The following is a 27863-nucleotide window of genomic DNA, read 5'->3' as shown; positions in this document are numbered from 1 at the left end:
AGAGGAATGTCTGAATTGGTAGAGAAGCCAAGGGCGGATCGTGTGACAATTGCAGAGCCTGTGGAGGAGAGCTTCATTTGGAATGCCATGCTGTTCGGCGAGGCTGGCAGATGGCGGAATGGTGCAGTTTGGAGACGCTCCCTGCGTTGTCCGGCGGTTTACCGTTCAGCCTGGCGTCATTGGGAGTAATGAAAGGTGAAACCTGGAGACGGGCGGCCAATCATCTGCTCGCGATCTGTTTAAAGGCGTATAAAGTGCCCGTGCAGCCGTGTGAAAGAGAGGTGACACTCCACCGACCCTGGTTTTTATAGCCCGCAAACTGCGCGAATGTAAGCCCGTTTGATCAAACTCGAGAAGGCAGTTTTATCTGCGACAACGAATTTGATGCCAACTGCGCGCCAGGCATAAAACTTACTTATTAATTTAAGCCTATAGATCTCCAGTTAGGGGAGTTTTTTTTTACCAGCTATTCCAGGATTTGAGAATTTTGCTAAACTATCGCCAGGTGAGTCAGGGGTTCTTGTTCTAAACGCAACAAGGTATCCGAAAAATAAGCACTTATTCCGGAACACAAACTTTAGCATGCTCTGTCAGTGCCTCTGCTAAATATTTGAGCATATGTTAAAGGAAGAACTTAAGGAGCATCGTGTATAACGCCATGAAATGTTAATTATTTTGACATAGTGGTTATTTTCTTACTCGCGATGTGTGGATGGCAGGAAAGTCTGTTGTCTTTAAGTTATCGAATAGAAGTAATAAGGTGAATTTGCCGTAAAGTTTAACAGATTGTATTATTGACAGTTTTCATCATCATTTTTACGGACATTTACAATTCAGAGTTTTTTTCACGTCCTCCTATCAGTTACTAAACCTTGGTAATTCTTTTCTTTTCAGTTCTAACGAGGGAGTGGGTGAAATCACTCTCTCTAGTTCAGAAGCTGACTACGGACAATGCCTGTTCTGACCACGCCAGAAATCGCCACCAAGTTTAAGGAGAACTGGATGATGCTGCACCCCGAGGACCAGGAGAACGTGAACGGGGCCGTGAACCTGGACGACAGCCTGACGAGTCTGCAGTGGCTGCAGGACTTCTCCATCCTTAGTGCGAATCTGGAGAAGCCCTCTATCGCCCACCATCACTACAAGCAACAGTTCCCGGGCTCGGACGGTCCCGCTTCCCCAACAGCCGGGGACACGGCCGCTACCGGGATGCCATTCAGTCTGGGCAAACCCACCTCGGCGCCCACCGGCACCAAAACCCTCATCCAGTCGCAGGCTCCTACCCAGAGCCCGATGGAGGACATAGACTACAAGACCAACCCACACGTGAAACCCCCTTATTCCTATGCCACCCTCATTTGCATGGCGATGCAGGCGAGCAAAAAGAGTAAGATCACCTTGTCCGCCATCTACAACTGGATCACTGAAAACTTCTGCTATTACCGGCACGCCGACCCCAGCTGGCAGGTGAGGTCATCTCTAAATGGGTTCAGATCAAACAATACTGAGCTTGCATTAAACTTCAGATAATGGATTCTGCTTGGCATAGGATCCTTTTATGCTTAGATTAATAACCGTGTAGTACAAGCCGTGCTTTTGATAAGATCTATAATAGCCTGTGTGTAAAGATTCCAGGGTTTTAACCCTGTATTTATGTGCGTTGACAGCCAGGTCAACAGGTGTAGTATGAATTTGCATCTGTGGACGGTCTCAGATCCGGACTAGCGCTTCACCGTCCATTCAGGTCCATCTCCACACGTGATTAAACTCGCCTGTTGACTCGGAGAACTCTTTCATTTCCGAAATTACAAAGATCACCCTGTCGAGTAGTAAAAAAACCTGGAAGAAAGATCAGGGGAGTGATGGAAAACACCTTGGATGCGTTGCCACATTAGCCAAGTGGATACATTGTGTCATTTATGGCACGAGTTCCGTTTTCTACGCTGTTAGAAATTGTTAAAGATCAAGGGCAGATTCTTTTCCCCCAAAAATTGTTCGCGGGATATTTAATGGAGAAAATTATTTAGTCTCGTGCTGTTGGTGTTTCCTTGACTAGTTTTCGTGCTGCTTGATTACAAAGAATTGTAACAGTAAACTCGGCAGCCCGCCCTCCGGGAAAGTCAGGAGAAAACTCTTTGCATGCAACCCCATGGTATCATGGCATTTGTGTACTGTTAGTTGTTTGGTCCATTGACAGGACCACGTCACTTTAGTTCTATCTATGGTCTGAGTAAACTATGAGCATATATTCTGCTATATTTCACTGATTAAAATGTAGGCAATAAGATAAAGGAGCAGAATTAGGCCATTTGGCCCGTCGAATGTCCCGCCCGTCATTCGATCAGGGCTGATTTATTTTCCCTCTCAATCCCATTCTCTTGCCTTCTCCTCGTAACTTTCGGCGCCCTTACTAATCAAGAACCTATGAACCTCCGCTTTAAATATACCCAGTGGTTTGTCCTCCACAGCGTCTGGGCAATGATTTCCACCACCCTCTGGCTAAAGAAATTCAGGCTTAGTTGTATTCCTTAAATGAGTGAGAAACTGACAAACTCCTGTAACTACTTGAGAACTAGGATCGCTGGTTACCAATTAGATTGATGGGAAGTATCTTTGAAGGTGACGTTATTGGTCTAATGTGTTCAGTACTAAATCCATTTGAGAATTTCAGAAGTCTCCTTTACTGAGATGTAGTTCCAATGAGAATAATGGCATAGGTACAACATGGCAGAGTTATTACATTGAATTATTCTATTTATCCAACCTTTTATACCCTTGCAATTTTTCTCTTCATGCATTAAATAAAAATTTTTAAATTCCTTTTGAACCTGCCTGAACCTTTTTTGGCAATGAATTTTAGATCTTAACAGTTAAGTGATTTTGTTTTCCTAATGTCACCTGCTACCAGATGCCTTAAGTCTGTGCATTCTGATTACCAATTTGCTGCCATTTAAAACTTTATTCTATACTTAGTTGGTAAATGATGATTACAGTTGATTGTAGATGCAGGTATCAGTTTACCCCGACCTTCTCTAGCATGAGGAGAACTGTTGAGCTATCTTCATCTCAGTCTCTTCTAGTAATTTTTTAAACTACATTTTCTGCACAATATTGCCATAAGAGGTTTGTTGTCCAGAATGGGCTGTGATATTCCAACTGGGACCAAAGCTGTGTTTGTACTTGCTGTTGCACTTTGAAGATCTTGTTTGTGAAACAATAGATCTTCAAGCCAATCCAACAGCAACCTTACCTTCAGTTAGTTGTACACAAACACAGTGACTCACTTTTCTTCCTGCAAAAGTGTGCTGATCAGTTTGTATTACCTGTCCCTAATCTTCTAACTAAAATGAATCTCCTTACACATATTTGTTAAGGTCATAGGCAGGTGAGTATCCATTTTCCCAGTGTGATTAAATGCTCATTTTATTTCATCTGTAAATTTTGAATTTATATATAACAGGTCTAGTTCTCATATGTAGAGATCATAAAAACACATTGAGATTGATCCCTGCAGGATTCCAATGCATTCTTCCCTTCAGCCTGGGAAACAAATGTAAAACATTCTCTCTTCCTCTGTCCCTTAACTCATTTCATTTCAGAGCACCTCAGGCCTTTTGTTCCTTGGGCATCCATTTGGGTTTCATCAAATGCCTTTTGAAAGTTGATATTCAAAGTTCAAAGTAAATTTATCATCAAAGTACACTTAGGTCATCATATACAACCCTGAAATTCATTTTCCTGTGGGCATACTCAGCAAATATATAGAATAGTAACCATAACAGGATCAATGAAAGATCAACTGGAGTGCAGAAGACAACAAAATGTGCAAATGCAAATATAAATAAATAGCAATAAGTAAGGAGAACATGAGATAACGAGATAAAGAGCCCTTGAAAGTGGCTCATTGGTGTGGGAACATATCATTGATGGGGCAAGTGAAGTTGGGTGTAGTTATCCTCTTTTATTCAAGAGCCTGATAGTAGGGGGAGTAACTGTTCTTGAACCTGGCGGCGTGAGTCCTGAGGTTCTTGCACCTTTTTCCTGATGGCAGCAGCAAGAAGAGAGCTGTTATCGCTGTTATCAACCACATCACCATCATCTCTGCGTTACTTTGTGGAAGTGGTGAATATAATAATGGGACTGGATGAACAAAAATGGAAGAGGCCCGCATAAAGTGCAGACAGAGGGGCGGACAATTTGAGCTGAGTGGCTGTGCACACAACCCTTGTGGCTTGTTCTTTCTTCTTTTTCACATTAAAATTGCTATTGCTCAAATTAATGCTTTGTTCATGCAGCCAGTGTTAAGTTTGCTGTATGATCCCTTTCTATATACATTTTGCAGACCTTCAGATTGCTAGGATTGAGTCCCCCACCCACTTGTTAAATTGGTGATGTAGTTTGTAAGTTATTAATTCTAATCAAGGACTGGATGGACCATAGCCCATATGGCACCAGACCAGTGATCCACTTGCACAGCACAGTAATGGTGTTTCCCATTTGAAGAAAACCATGTGATGTGACTAATATCAACTCAATTAGTAAAATATTTGGGAGTTAAAAACAAATACAAATAGTGATGAAAACTGTAGGTTAATCACATTATTCCAGCACTTGTGTGTATTAACTTTTCATAATTTATCTCTTCCATTCTTAATTATATTTTCAAACACCCTCCAGTTATACAATGGTAATTGAGACTATGATCTGTAGGAAGATGCTCCTTTCACACAGAGGCACTCTGCTCATTCTTAGAAGAAAGTTGCAGTTGGTTTTAAAGGTTCCACAATCAGAGGCTGTTTGAGGTTGAGGATAAACATGAAATATTCATGCACATAGTTACCACATTTGTTTCTCCCTACTAAGTAGAACATTCCTCTTGTCCATCTGAATTTTCCCATGGCATTTCAGATTTGTACAAGTAAAAGTTGGACAACCTACACCCATTCATTCACCAGCATCGCTCTTTAGCTGACCAGTTAAAAAATGCTCTTCCAAAGATTAATTACTAAGCTTCTGATAATAATCCAGATCAGCAAACTCCAGTTAGGGGAAAAGTAAAAACTCAAAATGGTAAGGTTTATGGCTAAATAAGTATTGACTTGCACTTGAAGATGTTCGAAGCAAGACTTGCTTTTTGTTACTAAATGCAGCAGTTTGAATTTGACGGTAAATTATGTAGCATTTTTGGCACAGTATTTTAATTCTACCTAATTAAGAGGCCCTTTTTACCAAGGGCTAATTACTATGAAGTCATGAAATGAAAACAGGAAATGGTGGAAACTATCAGCATCTTCTGTTTTTATTTCGGATATCCTGCATCTGCAGTTTTTAATAAAATAATATTTGCTCTAAAGATATGTTTGGAGTTTACCATTTGACCTCTCCTGTTTTGCCAGGATTTTCACTGTATTAAATTTGTTTATCAGTCTGTAATTTGTGTTGATCCTCAATCATCATATTCTATTGCTTGCACGAAGAATGCCACAGTTTTCTGGAAGGTTATAGTGTTCAGAAGATCCGTGTGTGTGTGTGTGTGTGTGTGTGTGTGTGTGTGTGTGTGTGTGTGTGTGTGTGAGAGAGAGTATAACCTTATGTTTCTGAATTCTTGGCAATATCAAAACAGAGAATTCAAATCCACAACTTTGACAACATTCCCAATGAGGGAGCTTGCAACAATATGCGGTAGCTTGGGGAAGCAGTGTAATCATCTGATTATATCTATAACCGGTGATCCCAGGGATGCAGATGAGATTTTGTATTCTTGCTTTGGTGCTCCTCTGCAATGGCTGATTGAATTAGTGGGTAGTATTCATGACAAAAATGGATTAATCCACCTCTGAAGGAAACAGCGACACACAAACATGCTTTATCATTGTTGAATAGATAACCAATATGCTTTTATTGTAAGGAAGAGGGTACTACTGAGGAAAGGAAGGAGCCTATTTAGAGTTTAGATTTGCAGTAACGCAGAAGGTGTCTCAAAGGCTAAATAAAGCACACCGTTATTTCATTGTAATGCCATTAACAGGTACTGTAGGCCTTCTGGGCAGTTTTAAGTTCATATAATTTAATTTTGTTTGCCTTTTCCCCATTGTAACTGTCTAGCTCCATGAATGAGGTTCATAGTTAAGCAGTAGCAATCTAAACAGGGAACGATTTATTTCTAGCTGGAATAACCTGTGATTCAGTTCAGGCTGATTAAAAATGAAAACTGTTTATCTGAGTTAAACTGTAACATCCATACTTCTGCAAGGTGGTGGTGGTGACACACCGATTATGTTGGGCTAAGAATCTGGATATCTAGACTAACAAGCCAGAGATGTGATTTCAAATCCCACAATCGGAGCTGTGGGATTCAAAATCAGTTAATAATACTTCCAAAGAAGTCTAGACACTATGACAGAATGCAATCAGAATTCTATGTTTAAAAAAAAAGTCCTTCAGGTACTCTGACCTATATGAAAATCCAAGCCTACCAATCCAGACTTAAATGCCCTTAGGAATATCCTAGTAGGTCTAGTAATGATCAGTACTATTTTGAAACATTAATGGAATACAACTGGACAGGTTATCCGACAAAATTCAACCTTGCAAATTCCCTATCACAAACCTGTGCAAATTGGAAGAGCTATCAGAAAACTAATCACGCAACAATCTTTCTGAATTGTGCTCATGGAATCATACCTTATGTTCCATGTGCTTACAATCCCAAGGTAAAATCTGTCCCACCAGCAGGACAGAAATACCAGAGGTGGCTTTGTTTAGGGAGGAGAGAATAGTCCAGGGAATTCTTAACCTTCAGCTCAAATGAAGTCTTGGGACACCAGGTCAAAGGGGAACGAGGACACCTCCTCCTACAGTCCAATCTCAGTGCTCTTCCATAACGAACAACATTTGGAAGTAACACAGAAAGAATTAACCCCCTTGACACCACCTTTACTGATCTAGCTGTGACAGATGCGTCTGTCCATAAGGTGGAAGTAGATTGGTGGGCAGTTCAGGAGAGCCTCCATCATGTTGTGTGGCATTGTGTTCATGCTAAGTGAGATGGACACCACAAATTTGAAGGGAAAATGGACCTTCTGATGTGGACCATCAGGAGCAGCAGAAAGGTGCTTCACTACAATCTGTAACCTTCTTGTCTGTTATTACCGTCATTACTATCACACGGGGGTGCGTGGTGGGGGGTGCGATTGTGGTTCAATGAAGAGAGCAGCGTGGAATGCCAGAGGAAGTGTACTATATGTCTGACGTGCTCTCGTGGAGACATGGATCCACCCAGCAGGGAAACAGGCCATTCAGCGTAGCTGGTCCATGCTAATAAAGGTTCCCATTTAAATTGAGTCCTGTTTGGCCCCTATCCTTCCAAACCTTTACTCTCCCTGTCCCTGTCCAAGAGTTGCCAATCCACCTGTCTCAATCACTTCCTCCGGCAGCTTGTTCCATATGCGGATCATTCTCTGGGTGGAAAAGACTGCTCCTTGGGTCCCTATTGAATCCTCCCCCCCACCCCCGCCGCTGACCACACCCTGAACCAACCGATGGCCTCGTGTTGGTGACTCTCCAACCCTGGAACAAAGTCTGAGTGCATCTACCCTCAAAGGTGACGAGGAGAACTGGGTTGAGAGGGAGAAGAGGTCGGCCATGGAAGAGGGTGGAGCGGACTGGATGGGCTGCCTGGCCTGATTGTGCTCCCTTGTCTTAGGTTTTGATATATAAATGAGGTGACATGCTGTTGAAATTGCAACACAGGACTACACACACTCTGCCATATAATAGACGCAGTTAAGAGATGCGGTCCTATCATATCTTGATGTTGGTGGTAATGGATAATTAGTCAGTCAGCAGGGATCCAAAAATTTCCATTTAAGGGCACTGAATATTGCAGGGTCAGGACCAGGCAATATCTAGACTTCAGTGCTGAAAAACAGGACTCCAAAATTAGAATTACCATGTTTCTTGGCCTGAAAACTGATATGAAAGCTGGCCAGAAATGTCCAATCTGACCCATCTCAACAGTCAATTCTCAATCATCAACCAAGTGATGGAAGATATACGTGGTGTTGTTATCAAGTGCTGTTCAGGTCACTAATTACCTGCTTGCTTATGCTCAGTTTGGGTTTCACCAGAATCACTTGCCTTGGATATCAAGTCAGCACTTGCCTGAGTGTGGCATCAAGGAACCTTAGCAACACTGAAATGTAATGGAAAACGAGGGGAAACACTCTGATGGCCAGAGTCATATCTTGCTGCAGGAAAGAATAGTGGCTATTGTTGTTGTCTGCAAATTATCTTAGCTCCAAGGCATCACTTCAGGACCCCTCAGGATAATAACTTTGGCTACCATCTTCAATCCCCTCCCTTCCATTAAAAGAACAGAAAAAGGGACATTAACTGATGATTGCACAGTACTGAATTCCAGTCACAACTCCTCAGTAAATAAAGCACTGTATGCCTACATGTAGTAAGGCTTGAGTAATATTCATGTAATATCTGCACTATATAGATGTCAGAAAATGATCAGCTTCCACAGCTATCCTTGACATGCTGTCACAGAGTTCACTATTATCAGTATCCTGGGGCTCACCTGTTTTCCAATTTATATTGTATGTTTATAACACAAAATACAACAGGAGAATGAATCTAAAACAGATGTTTTTTTTATCCTGTTGTGAAAAGAATGTATAATCATATGAAGCAACACACATAAAAGTTGCTGGTGAACGCAGCAGGCCAGGCAGCATCTCCAGGAAGAGGTACAGTTGACGTTTCAGGCTGAGACCCTTCGTCAGGACTAACTGAAGGAAGAGCTAGTAAGAGATTTGAAAGTGGGAGGGGGAGGGGGAGATCCAAAATGATAGGAGAAGACAGGAGGGGGAGGGATGGAGCCGAGAACTGGACTGTTGATTGGCAAAAGGGATATGAGAGGATCATGGGACAGGAGGCCTAGGGAGAAAGATTGAGGGGAGGGGGGAGGGGGGAACCCAGAAGATGGGCAAGGGGTATAGAGAGAGGGACAGAGGGAGAAAAAGGAGAGAGCGAAAAAGAATGTGTGGATATAAATAAATAACGGATGGGGTACGAGGGGGAGGTGGGGCATTAGCGGAAGTTTGAGAAGTTGATGTTCATGCCATCAGGTTGGAGGCTACCCAGTCGGAATATAAGGTGTTGTTCCTCCAACTTGAGTGTGGCTTCATCTTTACAGTAGAGGAGGCCGTGGATAGACATATCAGAATGGGAATGGGACGTGGAATTAAAATGTGTGGCCACTGGGAGCTCCTGCTTTCTCTGGCGGACAGAGCGTAGGTGTTCAGCGAAACTATCTCCCAGTCTGCGTCGAGTCTCGCCAATATATAGAAGGCCACATCGGTAGCACCGGACGCAGTATATCACCCCAGCTGACTCACAGGTGAAGTGTCGCCTCACCTGGAAGGACTGTCTGGGGCCCTGAATGGTGGTAAGCGAGGAAGTGTAAGGGCATGTGTAGCACTTGTTCCGCTTACAAGGATAAGTGCCAGGAGGGAGATCAGTGGAGAGGGATGGGGGGGATGAATGGACAAGGGAGTCGCGTAGGGAGCGATCCCTGCGGAAAGAAGAGAGAGGGTGGGAGGGAAAGATGTGCTTAGTGGTGGGATCCCGTTTGAGGTGGCGGAAGTTACGGAGAATTATATGTTGGACCCAGAGGCTGGTGGGGTGGTAGGTGAGGACAAGGGGAACCCTATTCCTAGTGGGGTGGCGGGAGGATGGAGTGAGAGCAGTTGTGCGTGAAATGGGGGAGATGCGTTTGTGAGCAGAGTTGATGGTGGAGGAAGGGAAGCCCCTTTCGTTAAAAAAAGAGGACATCTCTTTTTAACTTGAAATGAAAAGCCTCATTCTGTGAGCAGATGCGGCGGAGATGGAGGAATTGTGAGAAGGGGATGGCATTTTTGCAAGAGACAGGGTGAGAAGAGGAATAGTCCAGATAGCTGTGAGAGTCCGTAGGCTTATAGTAGACACCAGTAGAAAAACTGTCTCCAGAGATAGAGACAGAAAGATCTAAAAAGGGGAAGGAGGTGTCGGAAATGGACCATGTAAACTCGAGGGCAGGGTGAAAGTTGGAGGCAAAATTAATGAAATCAACGAGCTGAGCATGCGTGCAGGAAGCAACGCCAACGCAGTCGACGACATAGTGAAGGATAATTGGGGTCAGATACCAGATTAGGTTTGGAAGATGGATTGTTCCACAAAGCCAACAAAAAGGCAGGCATAGCTGGGACCCATACGGGTGCCCATGGCTACACCTTTAGTTTGGAGGAAGTGAGAGGAGCCAAAGGAGAAATTATTAAGAGTAAGGACTAATTCCGCTAGATGGAGCAGAGTGGTGGTAGAGGGGAACTGATTAGGTCTGGAGTCCAAAAAGAAGTGGAGAGCTTTGAGACCTTCCTGATGGAGGATGGAAGTATATAGGGACTGGACATCCATGGTGAAAATATAGCGGTGGGAGCCAGGGAACTTAAAATCATATGAAAATGATTTGCACTGTAATTGCATTAGAATATTAAAAATAATCACCATTTAATTATATATAGTGTTTAGCTCATGAAGTTACTCTGAGGTCTGTGCACCCACCAACATAATTCATACAATGTCATTGCTCAGTTGTGTAAATACAAAATCACACCTGTGCTCCTGTATTCCCACTTCGATTCACTCAAGGAAAAGCAAAGGATGGTGTTCATAGATCGACTAATGTTGAGATGGTTATATAATGACAATGGAGGTGGTAGGCCAAGAACCAAATTTAGGTTTTTTAAAAGAAAATTTACGTCTGATATAAAATACTGCAAATGAAAGATTTCTGACTGTGAGCGACCTGTTTGGAAGCCACTGTTAGGATTAGTAAATGTGAGGTATTATAAATTGAATATCTTTACACAGAATGTCTCTATATTTCACAAGCCTGAATTACAAGGACACTTATGAATGATGCTCAATTCACTACTTCCAAAAACTGTCCCCCCGCCCCCCCCCCCGACCATCTTCTATTAGCAATTCCACACAGGCTGGCCTTACTCAAAATTTACTTACTGACGCACTCAGGGAATACCTGCAACTGTTGGATTCTATATTTCCTCAAGTAAAAACCAGTACAGTATAGGCTTAATTTCCAGTTGCAAGGCCTACGATATCATTGAAGAGGAACAGACTGTGCTTAGTGGATGAAGACAATAGACACAAACACATTCATTTTCAATCTGAAGCAGTTTTAACTTGGTGATGATCTATCTCTTAGAGTGAGTGAATGGTGGTGGTTCAATAATATGAAGAGGATGATGAAATATATTAAACATACCATCAAAATTACCATTAAAATTGAACAAAAAGTTTTAAAATTAGGGACTAAGCTTTTAAATAAAGTCTTTAAGTTGTAAGTCTGAAATATTAATCATTGAATTTGCATGAGTAAAATATTAAGATCAAAACTTAAATGTATTTTCAAGTTCATTCTTAAATGATTAAAAATTATATTTGTTCTACCATGATCTGTGTTTTCTCTATGGAATCAGTGCACAACAAGATTGTTAAATCAAAGGGAACTTCGTTTATTGTCCCAGTTTACTAAGTCTGTGATAACTCACTGTAGAAATGAGATAATATTTAGAGTTGAATGGTCTTGATTTAGCTCTGGAGCACATTCTTTCTCTGATACAGTTTTAATATATAATTGTTATCAAGTTTATGGTAACAGGATATGGCACAGAATTCAACATCCTGCAGAAAAATTGTGACAATAAAAAGTTTAGCATGCACATTTTTCTTTTGAGTGCGTGCTGACATCTCAGTTTTTTCACTCTTATCTTTATTTCAGTTTATCAGAACCTCTTCCTGTACTACCCCACAGTTAAAATCTATCCCTCTAAATGCTATGTTAAGAGTTAAAATACTGTTCTAGTAAAAATTGTGCTTGAAGCAAAATTATAACCCAATTGTGACATTTCAAAAAGGATCTAAATTAGTTTTGAAGACTTGGCCTAGTTGACGACAGTCGATAGTCTCTGTGTTATATTATGTGAATTGCTTCGGGGAGGGGGTAAAGTTTGTCTCTTGGAATTTAATTTATTGTCAAAGAAAAGTTTCCGAGAGCTTCTTGCTAGTAGTCTTCACAGTGTGAAAAATTTGCACCCAGGAAAGTACTTCTATTAAGAGGAGAACATCTGCAGATGCTGGAAGTCCGGAGCAACACACACAAAATACTGGAGGAACTCAGCAGATCAGGCAGCATCTATGAAAATAAATAAACAGTCAATGTTTCAGACTGAGACCCTTCTTCAGGACTGAGAAGGAAGGGGGAAGACACCAAAATGAAAAGCTGAGGGCAGGGGAAGGAGGCTAGCTGGAAGGTGAAAGGTGGAGCCAGGTGGGTGGGAAAGATCAAAGGCTAGGGAAGAAAGAATCTGATAGGAGAGAAGAGTGGACCATCAAATTTGCATGGCTTTTTGGATCATATAGTCCTTGCTGCCAAAATGTTCTCCTTTCTTTATTTTGCATTCTCATTAATTTATCTTTCCATTCCCGTTTTGTCCATATGTTTATCACCTTTTAAATATTCTTCTCCATATCATCTTAATTTTTCTTTTTGTTAGGTAATCACATAATCTCAACATTCTCCAGGAAGTAAAGAAAAACATATTAACTTTCTTTTGTGTTTATTTTTACTTTGTGGGGTAATGGAGTAAATTGCCAGTCCATTTCAATTCGCTCTCTCCAAGTGAAAGCATCTTCTTTCTGTTCACCTTTGATAATTGTAGTCTTTTGTGGAGAAAATTATGAAGAAAACCTTTTCAGTCTGCTTTCCCTTTCATAATTTCATAAAACAGATTTGGGCAACATTTTTGTAATGAAAAGATGCTAGAATTTAGGAGCAGACCACCTACGGAGGTGGTAGGACAGGAAAAAGAATGGCATATTTTATAAATAATTGAAATTGTCTCTATTTGCAAACTGAATAGTGGATTTCAGAATCTTGGTACAGTTGTTTTTGAGCAATAGGCTGGTTTGATGATTTTACCCTGCCTGAAATGTTATACTGTTTCTTATGATGTACCATATATTTCCTTGTCCTCAACAAAGATTGCATCAAGCCTACCGACATGGGTAAACTTGGAGAAAGTATGTGATTCTGAAATGCTCTGACATAGCTTTGGCATTAGAATATTCCTCAGTGTTGGATGATGCTTTACCAAGTGATGTTAAGAAGCTGCTGAGGGGAATCTATACATGTTTAAAGAAAAAATAATGCTTGACATCAAGTACATTGCTTTTCAATTTTTCCGAGAAATAAATCATTTTAGAAAGGTGCAGGTGGAGAAAAAAGGAAAATGGAATGATCCAGATTTCATGTTGGACTGTGGCCGAGGGAGATGAGAGAGCTGTATGGTTCTCACATTTCCCTCGGTTGTAGCAAATAGAATGGCATACTTACAGGGAAAGCTTAGTGTCCTAAGGCTGAAGCTGTGCTGTTGTAATAAGGTTAAGTGTTGAGAATTGCAATATCACGGAACAGGCTTTCAGCCTTTGTGCCTTCTCTGGCAAAAAATGGACTTCATTTTTCCACTACTTCCTCACCCTTGATCCATAGCCTTGAAGGTTAGAATGATAAGTTACAGGAAATGGATCAAAAGTTGGAACCAAGAGAGTTGCATTCAGCTTCATTCACTTGAAGGGTTCAAACCCTGAGAGTGTTAGAGGAAAGGACAAAAAAACATGATAATAGTTATCAAGGTCTCCAAACAAAAATATACATTACTGAGTTATATTGGCTACTAAAGTTGAAAGGTTCAAGATTCAAAGTAGATTTATTACCAAAGTACATATATGAGGGGTGATTGATAAGTTTGTGGCCTAAGGTAGAAGGAGTCAATTTTAGAAAACCTTGCACATTTATTTTTCAACATAATCCCCTCCTACATGTACACACTTAGTCCAGCGGTCGTGAAGCATACAGATCCCTTCTTTGTAGAAGTGGTCCACAGCAGGGGCAATTGATAAGTTCACAGCCTAAGGTAGAAAGAGATGAGTTATTAACTTCAAACTTTCTGCATAATCACTCAAAGAGTTGAACTGCACGTGCATGTAACAAGAGCGTCTTGGACCTCCACGTGGTCCACAGCAGGGGTGATTGATAAGTTTGTGGCCTTAGGTAGAAGAAGATGAGTTATACAGCTCTTGTTACATGCATGTGCAGTTCAACTCTGAGTGATAATGCAGAAAGTTTGAAGTTAATAAATCATCTCCTTCTACCTTAGGTCATGAACTTATCAATTGCCCCTGCTGTGGACCACTTTTTGGAGGTCCAAGACGCCGACTTCTACAAAGAAGGGATCTGTATGCTCCATGACCGCTGGACTAAGTGCGTAAATGTAGGAAAAATAAATGTGCTGGGTTTTCTAAAATTGACTCCTTCTACCTTAGGCCACGAACTAAACAATCACCCCTCGTACATCACTGCTGAGATTTTTTACTTGTGGGCATCTTCAGGTAAATCCAAGAACCAGCATAGAATCAGTGGAAGACCGCACCCAACAAGGTGGACAGAAGAGAACAGAACGGAGAAGGTTATCCAGCGCAGTATTTAATATTGAATTAGATTGAATGCAAGTAGAAGAAACTAAAAATTAGTACAAGGTAGTTTTAGAAATGACTAAGAACACACCAAACCAAGATTTAAGTATACCTGGAGTGAATTGGAGACTTAGCAGGTTACTTCTAACCCTCCATATTGGTTTTGGTTCATTTGAGTTGAATACATGCCAAATGAACTCAATACTTCCAAATGAGGATGGCAGCTGGGTCTGGCAAACCTGTCCCAGAAAGCAGCTTGGGCTGTTTAAATATTAAAATGTGACCAGTTCAGTCAGACTTGATCTCCATTTTAACTCTTCTTGTACTGTTTCTGCAGGAAACTAGAAATTAAAGAGAATTGGGGACTGGTATGTCCAACTTTATTTCATTTACCTACATCCCTGCCCATCATGCTAACACCCAAATTCAAGATCTCTTATCTAGTTTCCCTTCACTGCCTCACTCACTCCCTGGCCTTTCTTTTCTCTTGGTCTTCCCCCGAATGCCTCCTGCACCTTTTGAAGACTTTCCAGTTTCCATTAACAACCCTTCCAAGAAACTCTTCCAAGTCCGTCCGAGCAGTAACCACCCTACAACCTTTACAAACTCTCCCTCTTTCGCGGAAATCTTGTGCCAAAGACTCACCTCACCCGACAACTGGGAAGTAGGAGCAAAAATCCATCTTTGTTCTGCAATTAAATTAAAGAGAACCAATTCTCATGAGTTTGAACAATGCCTATTAAACTTCTGGCTCAAAGACACTGGAATTATTCTGGAGTAAGACACAGAATGCTGGAGGAACTCAACAAATCAGGCAGCGTCTGTTGGGTGAAAATGGAATTGACATTTTGGGCTGAGACTGGAAGGGAAGGAGGAAGGGGGAAGAAGCCAGAATAAGAAGGTGGGAGGAGGGGACCGAGTATAAGCTAGAATGTGATAGGTGAAACCAGGCGAGAGGGAAGGCATGGAAAAGGTAAAGGGCTGAAGGAGAAGGGATCTAACAGGAGAGAAAGTGGGCCATAGGAGGAGGGACACAAGAGGGAGTTGATAGACAGGTAAGGAGAAGGGAAAGGGGTAAGAGGGGAGCCAGAATGAGGAATGGGAAAAGAGAGAAGGGGGAGGGGGGAGAAATTACTGAAAGTTAGAGAAATCAATGTTCATTTTGTCTTTGGAGGCTACGCAGATGGGCTATGGTGTGTTACTCCTCCAACCTGAGGGTGGCCTGATGGTGGCAGTAAAGGAGTCCAGTAAATGGGAATTATTTCACATTTGGAATAATTGTGGGATTGTTCCACATTCGTGTGTGACGGAAGAACCAACGTTCCTGCAGGAACTTCATCTGGCTAAGCCGAATGGATGAGGAATGTTTCAATGTTCCTGCTTTGGAGCCATCAGGCCAGAGGCAAGAACTATGGAGAAATTGGAGATGTGTGAGACGTGAGTTCAAATATAAATAGACAAGTGGAAATTTAAATTTGGTTAATTAAACAATCAGTAATGGTGAACTACCTGCTTCATAAAATCCGTTCAGATTCATTATATTCTTTTACTCAGTCTCGCCGTAAATCCTGGCCCTGCTATGTAGGGTGTTATATACTAGGCTGCCCTGTGAAATAGTCAAGCAAACCCAATGTATTGGCAAGTTGGAATTCTCTATATTACCAGCTCCACTCCACCATGCTCCACCCTCTACCTCTATTTGACTAACAGGAGTTCTTCTTCCAAATTCATCAGCAAATGCAACTGTTCCTTACTCTTCCGACCACCAGTGAGAGCAATGGTCTGATCTCAATCACTATCTTGCAACCCTGCCCCCTCATGACCAGATTTTAAGTAATGTGCTGGCTAGAATCCGTGAGTGGGATGTATGAGTGAGAGAGTTTGCCCAATTGCCTCCACCCAACAGATGGCTCAAGCAAAATTACATCAGTGACCAAACTTTCATGAGCAGTCTCAAGTGGAGACAACTGGGCATTGCACACTTCATACCACCCCGTTGAGACCGAGGTACAATCACAGCTGAATTTTAATGTGATGGTCCACAACGAAACTGGCTACCTTTTCACTGCCTTTATACCAATTCTGTATACAATTTTCTTTGTGAGACAGGGGGTTACTGCAAAGGAACTCGTGCTTAGCCAAAGTGCCCTAGTAATTAGGGAGAGGTGGCTGAGTGGGAATCTAAATATGAGTAAACACATAATGCCATATAACAGTCACCGTTGGACAAGTTAACAGTTAAACGGTCTAAATTCTGAAGTTTTACGGACGTGTTCTTTAATATTTTTAGTAAAATGTTGAAGTGAGAAGTTATATTTAACTGTTGTAAACTGTGCAGAATATGCTAGCAATAGCAAGTTAAGTGAAGACAGGCATGAAATACATCTGAGAGAGGAAGAACAAAAGGATGTGGAAACCGGCCCTTCAGTCCATTGGGTCCAAACCAGTCATCAACCACCTTTTTTATACTACTCCGCTATAGATCTTATTTAGTTCTCTTACCGCTCCCCCACCACCACATTCTCAGTAGCTCCCCTAGATCCTACCTGTACTATAAGGATAATTTACTGTGGCCAATTGCACCTACCAATCTTTGGGATATGGAAGGAAAAGTGGAGCACTTGAAGAAACCCCTGAAGACACAGAGAGAACGTGTAAACTCTGAAGAGATAATATCAGAGATTAAGGTTGAATCTGTGTCTTCAGTGTTGTGGGGCAGCGGCTCTACTAGCTAGGTCACTATGCAACTCTTAATGGCGGTATGACATCACGAGCGTTCTGTTTTAATTGCATTAAAGGGTAGTGTTGTATTCTGTTGACTCTGTTTTGTTTATGATCCTGATACCCAAACTATAACCAGAGATATGTTTTGTCTGCATACTGCTACACAAAAAAGATGGAGAACCTCAGCAGCATTTAAGATGGGGGGCGGGGTGAAGAAAAGGACAGTTGATATTTTCAAATGTTGACTGTCCCATTGAGTTCCTTCAGCATCTTGTGTCTGGCTCCATATACCAGTGTCTGCAGTCTCTTGTGTCTCCATTTGTCTGCATATTATAACTTCTGCATTTGCTTCACTTTTTAAGGTTTGTAAGATTATTTCCCTTCAAAATTAATGCAACCAGGCCACAACTGTGTTAGTGCATCTGAATGAGAAAAATAGATCAATAGGTGTGATTTTTCTGAGGAACAATTCCCTTGGGAATGACCTAAAATCTACAAGAGGTTCCACAAAAGATTTGTAGACTCCTTGGTAATCTCACCGAAGCATTCAAAATACTTACAAGGCTCGACAAGTGTGATGAACTATACATGGCCTCCTCTACTGCCATGATGAGGCTAAACTCAGGTTGGAGGAGCAATACCTCATATACCGTCTAGGTAGTCTCCAGCCCCTTGGTATGAACATAGAATTCTCCAACTTCCGATAATTCCCTCCCCCTCCCTTCCCCTATCTCTATTTCACTCTGCCCCCTCCCCCAGCTGCCTATCACCTCCCTCATGGTTCCGCCTCCTTCTACTACCCGTTGTGTTTTCCCCTATTCCTTCTTCACCTTTCCTGCCTATCATCTCCCTGCTTCCCCTCCCTTTCCCCTTACTGGTTTTTCACCTGGGACCTACCAGCCTTCTCCTTCTCACCCATCCCCCACCTTCTTTATAGGACCTCTGCCCCTTCCCTCTTCAGTCCTGACGAAGGGTTCCGGCCTGAAACGTTGACTGATCGTTTCCACGGATACTGCCCGACCTGCTGAGTTCCTCCAGCATGTTGTGAGTGTTGTGATGAACTAATGATTCCTATAGCCAAGGTAATGAGAAACAGGCATCACAGACTCATATTAAGGGGTTGGCCATTCAGCATAGATGATAAAAAAAAATGTCTTCACCCAGAGAGTGTCAAAGTCTCTACCCGAGAAGGGGCATCAAGGTTCAATTGCTGAGTTTATTCATGCCAGAGGTTGACAGTTTTTTTTAATATTATGGGAATTGAGGAATATGGGGTTAGTGCAGGTAAATGGAACTGGGGTAAAAGATCAGCTGTGACCTACTGCTGTTTCTCTTTCTCACGCTTTACACAGAGTAACTGTCCATCCCTCAGTGGGCTTCTGCTGGTGTCCCAGAGGAGAACATACCAGGCTCCAATCTCAGTAAAGATAACTGCTCTTCTCAAGGCATTTAAGTAATCTCAATTGGTTTGAGATCAACTGGATATCTGATGCATTTATCTTTTATTATGATTAATGACTTCACCAGCACGGAATTAGCAAAGTAAACATACTCAGAAATCTTGAGAATAGTTTCGAGGTAGTACCATCACTATTTCAGGTCCATGTACCAGGGAACGGAACAAACAAAGTATAACTAGTTCTGGGCTCATGCATCATCCCTGCAGCCATTAATTCCCTTAATGGAAAAATATTTGTCAATATCTGCCATAACCCAAGTTCACTGACTTGCATTGATGTTGTGTCACCAATATTTAATTTAAGAATTCTTATCCTTGTTTTTAAATCTTTCCAGCCCTCCCCATCTCTCTGAATTCTTCCTTTATGCCTTAGTGTTAAATATTATATTGGCATTTTATGAGGTTAAGAGCATTATACAAATATAATTTTATATATAAAAAGCGGCAGATGCTACACATCTGAGATAAAAAAACAAAAGATATTTTATATGTTAGATCACACCTGTGGAGGGAGAAATAGAATTTTTTCAGGTTGATGACCTTTCTTCAGAAGAAACTTGAGAAGGTAAATCATCCAACTTAATTATAATGGACACATCTATCCAAGCAGATGAGCTCCTTTTCAAGCATCCAGGGAGCAAGCATGAAGTGAGACAGAAACATGGAAGAATGGGGAGGAACAATTTCTAGTTATGGTCTTTGAAATGTTTCCATGACATCCTTATTGCCCATGATTTTAAAATTAATCCAGTTGTGGAGAGAAAAGATGCAAAGTTTTACTGATGGAAGCTTTCTTTGATGAATCAGTTCTCAGAAACTATTGAGTTGAGACTGGTAAGCATCAAACTTGAGATTCTATTGATCAATAGACATAAAATTACATGATTATAATCTGAGCTATCATTTCTTGTGAAGAACAGAAATGTGTTGCATTATAAATTTCAAAAATAACAAAATTCACAACATTTATCAGTGATAATAAACCTGATTTTGATTCTGATGCAGTTTTCCAGAGCAAATTTGGAGGCTTGTGGTCCATGCATACCGATGGAGAAGAGTCAGTGTTTCTGTTATAGTAGAACAAGGAATTAATCCTTCAGCCAAAAGTAACAGTGTATCACATGGAGTGTGGGACCTTGCAGCGAGTAAATCAGTTCTGGTATTTGTCAAAGTGATAACAAAATGGGTTTCTTTGACTCTGAAGTCCTTGGGGAAATCCTGGGGATGTAAAAATATGAAAAAGAATAATTCTTTCCTTTTATACCTCAGGCAATCCCTAAGGAAAAGGTTAACTTTAATTCCCCCTTGGTATATGCTAAAATGTGTAAGACAAAATGAAAGTTTGTACAACAAAGTGGTGTCAGTCTAGAATGTGGAAATATTTTGAGAAAGTACAGAGGAACTGACCCATGGCCACGTTTTGAGAATTTAGTGTGAGTACCACTCTGGAACCTTGAGTGTAGGCTCGGCGAAAAACATGTTTGTCAAGGAAAGTATTGGAACAAAGATTTGTGAAGAGTGTTAAAAACCTTCCCTTAGGTTTAGGCAAAGACATCAAGAGTAAGTGAGTGAGTGTGTGAGAGAGAGAGAGAGCTGAGGGATGGACATGCTGGAGAAATTGTCAGATACTTACATTTCCCTCTGGCAGTATATTGTGTGATATGACTTAGTAACTGGTACTATTTTGTACCTTTTTCTACATTATTAACCATTTTTTCTTTCTTTCTGTATTTAATCATTTATGAAACTCTTATAGACTTTAACATGTGAACGGTGTCTCCTTTGTTTGTGGATTCCTCTTGCTGCTGAGTCAAAAAGGAATAAGCAAGAAGTTTTAAAATATTTTCATTACAGCCTTAACAGCCAATGGAGTGTAATCATTTTGAGATCTTTGAGAACTATCAGCCACAATGTATAAAGCAAGAACCATAAACTCGCTTGTACTCAGAACAGGTTTCTGTATATTAAGCAATGAATGAAATCTTTAATATTGCTCAAAGATGACATATCATGCACCCTTATCAAATAGTGCAAGAAGCACCATGAGAGAGACTTGGCTGAGAAATCACACCACCCATTCATAGGATACGTAAAATGAACGCACTTGGTGGATGTTGATGGCTAAGGTGGTATGTCAAGGGGAGAGCAGAAAAGAGGGGATATTTGCAACTGTCCCAACAACAGTGAAACACATTCCAGTTGTCACAACTGTAAAATGTCAGAACTTGGTTCTAAAAAGGGTGGTGTCCGTCATTAAGACCTGCATCACCCAGGGCATGTGCTCTTCTCACTGTTACCATCAGGAAGGAGGTACAGAAGCCTAAAGGCTCACACTCAGTGATTCAGGAACAGCTTCTTCCCCTCTGCCATCACTATTGATTTTATTTCTGTTTTGCACTACTTATTTAGGTTAACTATTTAATATATATTTTTATCTATATTATGTATCGCATTGTACTGTTGCCACAAATTTAACAAATTTCATGACATAGGCCAGGAATATTAAACCTGGTTCTGATTCTTAAAAACAAAATGATGAAATCATGCTTTCATACCTTTTTACATAGTTTGATATATTGGTGCTTGAAAGTGAAGAAGGCTAAATTGTTGGCATAAATTTGACAGGTTAACACCAAGGGGATCTGTAAACAAACATTGTCAATTATAAACAAACGGAAGAGAAAAGTGACGAGAAAATAATTGGGTAATTAGGTGTGGAGAGGTTAGATAAGAAGATAGTAACAGATGAGCTTTTAGAGATGAAGCCTATCTGACCGCTCCACTCAGTAGGTTACAGCTCATTGTGAGGACAGGGGCAGAGGGAGAGATCAGATGAGTGTGTATTTTCATCTCCAATGTTTTGCAAATCTTTGTGCTGCAATGCATGAGCATGGAAACCTGAAATACACGGGTGTATGTAATGCAGCTTCCTGGTATAAGGAGCTGGTGGCTCGTCATCAGTTCATTTTAGTAAGTCCAGTAGGTCAGATGGGTGTTGGTTGAAGGGTTGGAACTGATGTGTCAATTAGTCCACCGTATTGTGATTTGTAAGTAAGATTGAGGTATGTAGTTATGATGAAAGTGGGAGGATAACTGCAAGAATAGGCACTGACAAGTATTTGTGCTATAGCACACTTCAGAAAAAAATCAAAGAAGTGTTACCTTAATGGAAAGCCAAAGCAATGAATCGATGAATGTAGGGTTTGTCTGTCAGTAGACAAAAAGGATAAAATAACCATCTACATTTAGTTTTTTTTATAAATAGGGACATAAAGTACAAAAGTAAAGGAGAAAAGTTCAATATATACAAAACACAGCTACTTCCCACCGCTTTGGAAATCTTATAATGAATCTATAGAGTTTATACAGACAAGATGGGAGAAGGAAGTCCTTGTTTCCATTGTTTCCATTGGAGGAAAAAGGGCTAAGATTTTCTTTCATTCTGATACCATGAGGAATTTTGATAAAGGAAGATTAAATGGGAATTATAAACAATTGCTGACAAACAACTAGTACAAGATTGCAAAACAAGACTAGGAAAGTTCTTTTACACAGATTAAGAACAGAGGATTTGTTGAGGCCAAGATATTTTAAAATAGGAAAATAAATCAATCTTGAAGCACAGATAGGTAGGTACAGGGACAGGGGATGACAATAGTACAGGAGGGAAGCTATCATGTAAAAATGATGACCCAGTTGAACTCATTATTGGTCTAAATGTCTCTAGTTCATTCACTTTGGGTGGAATATTTAAGATAAATTGATTCCTACAAAATTCTATTTAGAGATGTAACACAGTGGCAGGCTCTTCCGGCCCACTGAGCCCCCACTGCCCAATTACATCCATGTTATCAGATAGTCTACTAACCTGTACACCTTTGAAATGTGGGAGGAAACCGATACAGTCACGGGGAGAACATACAAGCTCCTTACAGTGGAATCAACCCAGGTCTATAGCACTGTAATAATGTTATGTTGACCACTACACTACCACACTACCACATCATATTAGGCAGTAAAATGTAAAATAAAGTACTGCTTCCAGTGTTAATGTATTATGTAAATGCGTCTTAGACATTGCTTCTTAAGCCCATTTTAAATGTAGTACAGGTTGACCTTCACTAATCCGACTACCTATAATCTGGTTCCTTCGATAATCCGGCACTGATTATGCGTAATGTGATCTTTCTGTAATTCGGCATTTTCACTAATCCAGCATTCCTCAGGTCCCAATGGTGCTGGATTAGTGAAGGTTGACCTGTACTAGTATTCTTTCATACTGAAGCTCTTAATATTTGTTAGGTTAATGTCTTATATTTTTATCTTTTTTATTTTCAGAATTCTATTCGTCACAATCTCTCGTTAAATAAATGTTTCATGAAAGTGCCAAGACAGAAGGATGAGCCTGGAAAAGGAGGTTTCTGGCAGATTGACCCACAGTATGCTGATATGTTTGTTAATGGTGTATTTAAAAGGAGACGGATGCCTGCTACTCATTTTAGCACCCTTAGACAAAACAAACTGCCCCCTGTATCTGCAAGTGAAGTGTCGCTAAATCCGTCAACTCAGTCCTTTCAGCCTTATTCCGGGCCTGACCACGCATCCACTCGATACGTGGAAAATACTCATGGTAATCCAGTTTTCAGCTCCTCTGACAACCAGCGGACTACAAGCAAACGCAAACAAGCCTTGCCAAAACGAACGATGAAGATAGCCAGAACTTCCAAATCCCCTTTGCTAGCTCACGATGAAAGAGAATCGGAATCCCTCAAGGGAGACTTTGACTGGGCGTCGGTCTTTGATGATGTGTTCAACGCGAATGGGAGTAACTTTGAGGACCTTGATATCAACGCTGCATTGAACTCACTAGGGACAGAGTTGGACCTTACTGTCCAAGGAAGACACATTAGCCCACAGTCTAAATGGTGCTCCGTAGGCATGGACCAAGTGCTTGCAGAAACCAACAGCCAAACTTCACAGTTTGAAGATTTTACTTTTTTCTCTGATCCTCAAAGACATCCATGGGAGGAGATGAAAGAGGAGTTTCAAGTGACCCCTATGAATATAGATCAAGGCTTCAACTTCTATGAAGGATTCTTCAATGAAATACATCAATGGGAAACAGGAGATACCTTTCTGTGACCAGACTAATACTTTCCCCAAACGATCAATCTTCAACCATTTGCTACATTAGCATTAATGCCTTGATTATCGGATATGTACAGCTTATGTGAAGTTCCTTTATACTGTTGAAAAATGACCCGTTTGTTGTTTTTTATCATTTATAATTTTTACACTGGAATACCATTTAACAGAGATTTCTGTCATGGTTAAGAGAAAACAGCCTGAAATTCTTAATAGTTTTAAGATCATACCCTCTGATTACATACGTATTGTACTATTACAGGTGCACCATGCTGCAATATAATGAAGGGATGTGTTGTCAAAGCTATTTGTCATTTCAGATTCTTTATCTTTTTTCAAAACCGAAAATTGCTCAATTGCACTTGACACTTTGGAAGACCATGTTGCTGAAGTTAAAATATTAAGCCAATAGTCAAGTCAAGCATGCAAAAATCAAATGGAACTGTGGTGACACTACTGCATACAGTTAATTAGGAGGTAACTAATTATTTTGTGAAATGGTTCTTGGAGAGTTTTACTACTATTCTTGCTAGTTGAATCAATAATTGTACATCAAACAATATTGCACTTAAAAACTTTGTTCATAAAAAAGATGATCTCAATGGATTGCATTTAAACTGATTTTAATTTCTAGAAATATGCTGTTGCAGATTTTGCCATATGGACTTGAATTACAAATACAGGGCTAAACTTGAGGTCATTTCAAGTTAATTTTCTACTTTCTCTTGACTTGACTATTGAATGAATGTTAGGTTTTGGTTCTATGACTTCGCAGAATCATCATACTGTACTTACAGGATGCAAGGCACAGGTCTGACCATATATTTTTCCACACAGAACTTATTTACTCAGATGTACTAGTGTTATAAATGTAGTTTTGTGGAATTGATTTGGTGACTAACATGAGCGAAAACCCTCAAGTGGAAAGGACATAGGTAAGATTTGTTGCATTTATATTTGGAACTGCCCTCAATCATGACAAACATGAGGTGGAAGTGATTGACACCGGAAAGGGCAGTTGTACGTGTACAGAGAAGCAAGCATTTTGAGCTGGATCTTACATAAACATGTAATCAAGTGATCATGATTCTATGCAGAACTCCTTTCCTCGTTGTGTTGGAACTGCTGCCTTAACAATGAAGTTACAGAGGGTTTCCATCTTGTGATTTTTGCAAAGAGCTGCTATGTATTTTGGAAGATGAAGTGAACCACGTCCACTAAACTGTGTAACTATGCCAATCTCTTTAGTTCATGAATGCAGACTAGAGAAAAACTCATCGATTTTTGAGCTGAATGGATAGGTAGTCACTGTTAGATGCTTGTTTTGTAACAAGAAAAGAGTGTTTGCTTGGGTCACTCTGTTAACTGACCAATGGAGCAAATCACGCATGTGTGCAATCTCCCATTTTCTATTCTGGTTCAATGCTGTTTGCCTCACTGCAATAAAAATTGTGGGGTTTAAAGTACAAATTCTGGAGTTTTTTTTGTAATTGATGCTTCTCCTATTTCTTGGTTATTTGCAAGTGCTATTTATTAATATTTCTAATCATTTGGCCTTGTAAATTGAACAAATAAGGTGGATGAACTTTAACAGTGAAAAGAACTAGGTGTCAGGTGGAAATTTAAAACTATTTGGAAATTAAATAGAATGCCTTTTAATGGGGCCAATGTTAGTGGCAGAGTACCGCACTGAAATACTAGCAGACATATCAAATGATCAAAAGGATTTTCGGTTCTTAGATGCACTTGTAAAAAATATGGCTTTGTGTAATTAATTAGATCACTGATAAGAGTGAAATTTCTCATTGGAAAGATCAAGAATGTGATTCGAGTACTGTTGGAACTGTTTAATGCAAAGTGTCGATGATTGGATTTTTGAAATGGTCGTATATCACACAGTGGACAAATAATTTAATCTGTCCACCCTTTGTGATGGAAAGATTATTGCAACACCTCAATAACAACTAGGTGATACCTGGAGCATTCAATAATACACAGTTCCTTGGACATCAGTCAAATTTAAGAATATTCACCATAAATGGGATCTGTTATCTGCACAAAATGCTGGAAAGTACAGGAGCAATTCCGTGTGATTTTATCTTAAATCATTTCAGCAATATCTAAGTTTGGCTTGACATTTTGAAGAACGAGCAAATGTGCTTATTTGATAATTCAGTATTGAGCGTGTTCTCATAGATGACAGAGAACCAGGTTAGATCTATCTCATGTCTTAAATAATGCAACAACTTTGAGGTCTTGTACTGACATCATCTGAAATACTCTGTGTCATCTTGAAAACTGGCTGGAAGCATGAGTTGAATTTGAGATTCTTACTAAAATTTGAATAGTGTTAGTTTCACTCACTCACAATTAAATAAGATGTCAATCTCTTCTAAGCAAAATTTTAACAAATACTGCATGTCAAGAGAATTTATGAATTGTGCATTTTTTCACTTGTTCAGACACTTTGGGCAAATGAATTACACAAAAATATGTACAAACTTCCCTTTTGGAGGGAAGCCTTTCAAATGAATGAGAAATGAGGGTTTTTAGAGTACATGTGCAACCAGGCAAATGAAATTCAATACCTAGCCACATGCATGATATCAAAGCTAGAACTTTTCTTATAAGTACACCTGGTATCTACAAGACGTGGCATTTTACACTGAAGCATCTGGAGGGCAAGGTTTAGAGTTTTTTTTCATACTTTGGGAAGTAACCAAGTTTAAAAATTGCCCATCAATTTCCAAGGCTTTGTCACTTACTATTCTCTTTATCAGTTTCAGCACATGATAAGTTAATTGGAAAAAGAACGTCCCTTGTTATTAATATTTGCAGTAAGTTCTTGATTGATGAAAGCTATAAACTATATGAAAACCTGAACTCAAAAATATACCTCAATGGAAATCACTTGTGTTCAATCCTGGAGCTCTCCAATGTCCTGCAAAATGTTGTGTGGATTCAGATTGAATTAGCGAGCCACCTGATGTAAAATGTACTGACAGATAAAGGTCTGATAATTTCTCATTAATGACTCTTTTAAAATGTGAAAATATTAGGTTTAATGTGAAGACTCTAAATGGCACTGATCCGAATTACATGCCAAATACAGAATAGAAAGCAATTAGTTAGAAAACGTAAAATCAATTTATCGTTAGAACTGGGAAAATATTATTTTATTTGGCAGCAGAAATTATTTTGCATGTATTGCTTGGTTAGTGATTTAATTAAGATGTTACAGGGAGGATGAGATTGGTCTGGTAGGTAGTAGTAATCAAAAGTAATAGGAAGCTGAAATTCTATTTGGTTATTCAACTAATTACCATATTTTCTCAGCTCAATAAACTGTTGGGTCTGCCTTTGAGTTTTATTCAATTTTGACAACATTGGACATTTTCTGATATTAATTAAATGAAGTCTCCCAGCAGAGTCTGCATGGATATGCTGCAGAGATTTAACTGGAGGAAATACTTCTCCTAGCCCGTGGACATTGATCTTCATACATACAGGTTTTGGATTTGGTCCTCCTTGATTCATTTTACCTGAGTCAAGTTGTTGAACCCCAGGAAGTGCTGTCTCCATTAATTTAAAAAAAGAGAAATCATAGAGATGGAAGCACATTGCCTCCTCAAAGGACCTCACTGGGCCACTGAGTCATTGAGCTCTTTCAAAATTTGATTGGCAGGGACAGGCATGATTTTATTGAATCACAGAAGAGGCTTAAAGGGCCAAATGGTCTTATCCAGTTACACTTCCTTGTGATTATATTCTTGTTTCCTGGTCCTAATTTCTCTCTGGATGGTGGCCTTAGAAGTGCCAATCAAAAAGGCTCTCCTCTCCAAAGGGCATAAATTCAGTCTATCCTGGCAACTGAACCCCACTTAGATTCAGTGAGAAATACAAGCCCCAATCTAATGGATGTGGGTGTTTGCAG

At 40.2% G+C, this 27863-nt stretch overlaps 1 protein-coding gene across 1 annotated transcript; it reads left to right on the top strand.

Moving 5' to 3' along the window:
* Positions 1-234: 234 nt before the first annotated feature.
* On the top strand, positions 235-25357 carry foxj1b (forkhead box J1b). The gene is made up of 3 exons (XM_063057412.1): positions 235-505; positions 895-1467; positions 23123-25357. The coding sequence occupies exons 2-3, from the start codon at positions 952-954 to the stop codon at positions 23924-23926; spliced, it is 1320 nt and encodes a 439-aa protein (XP_062913482.1). The 5' UTR covers positions 235-505; positions 895-951; the 3' UTR covers positions 23927-25357.
* Positions 25358-27863: the final 2506 nt, after the last annotated feature.

Source organism: Mobula hypostoma, chromosome 9 (assembly GCF_963921235.1).
Source record: "Mobula hypostoma chromosome 9, sMobHyp1.1, whole genome shotgun sequence".
Lineage (NCBI taxonomy): Eukaryota > Metazoa > Chordata > Chondrichthyes > Myliobatiformes > Myliobatidae > Mobula > Mobula hypostoma.
Note: the sequence above shows the minus strand (reverse complement) of the source record. Positions and strands in the feature narration are given on the sequence as shown.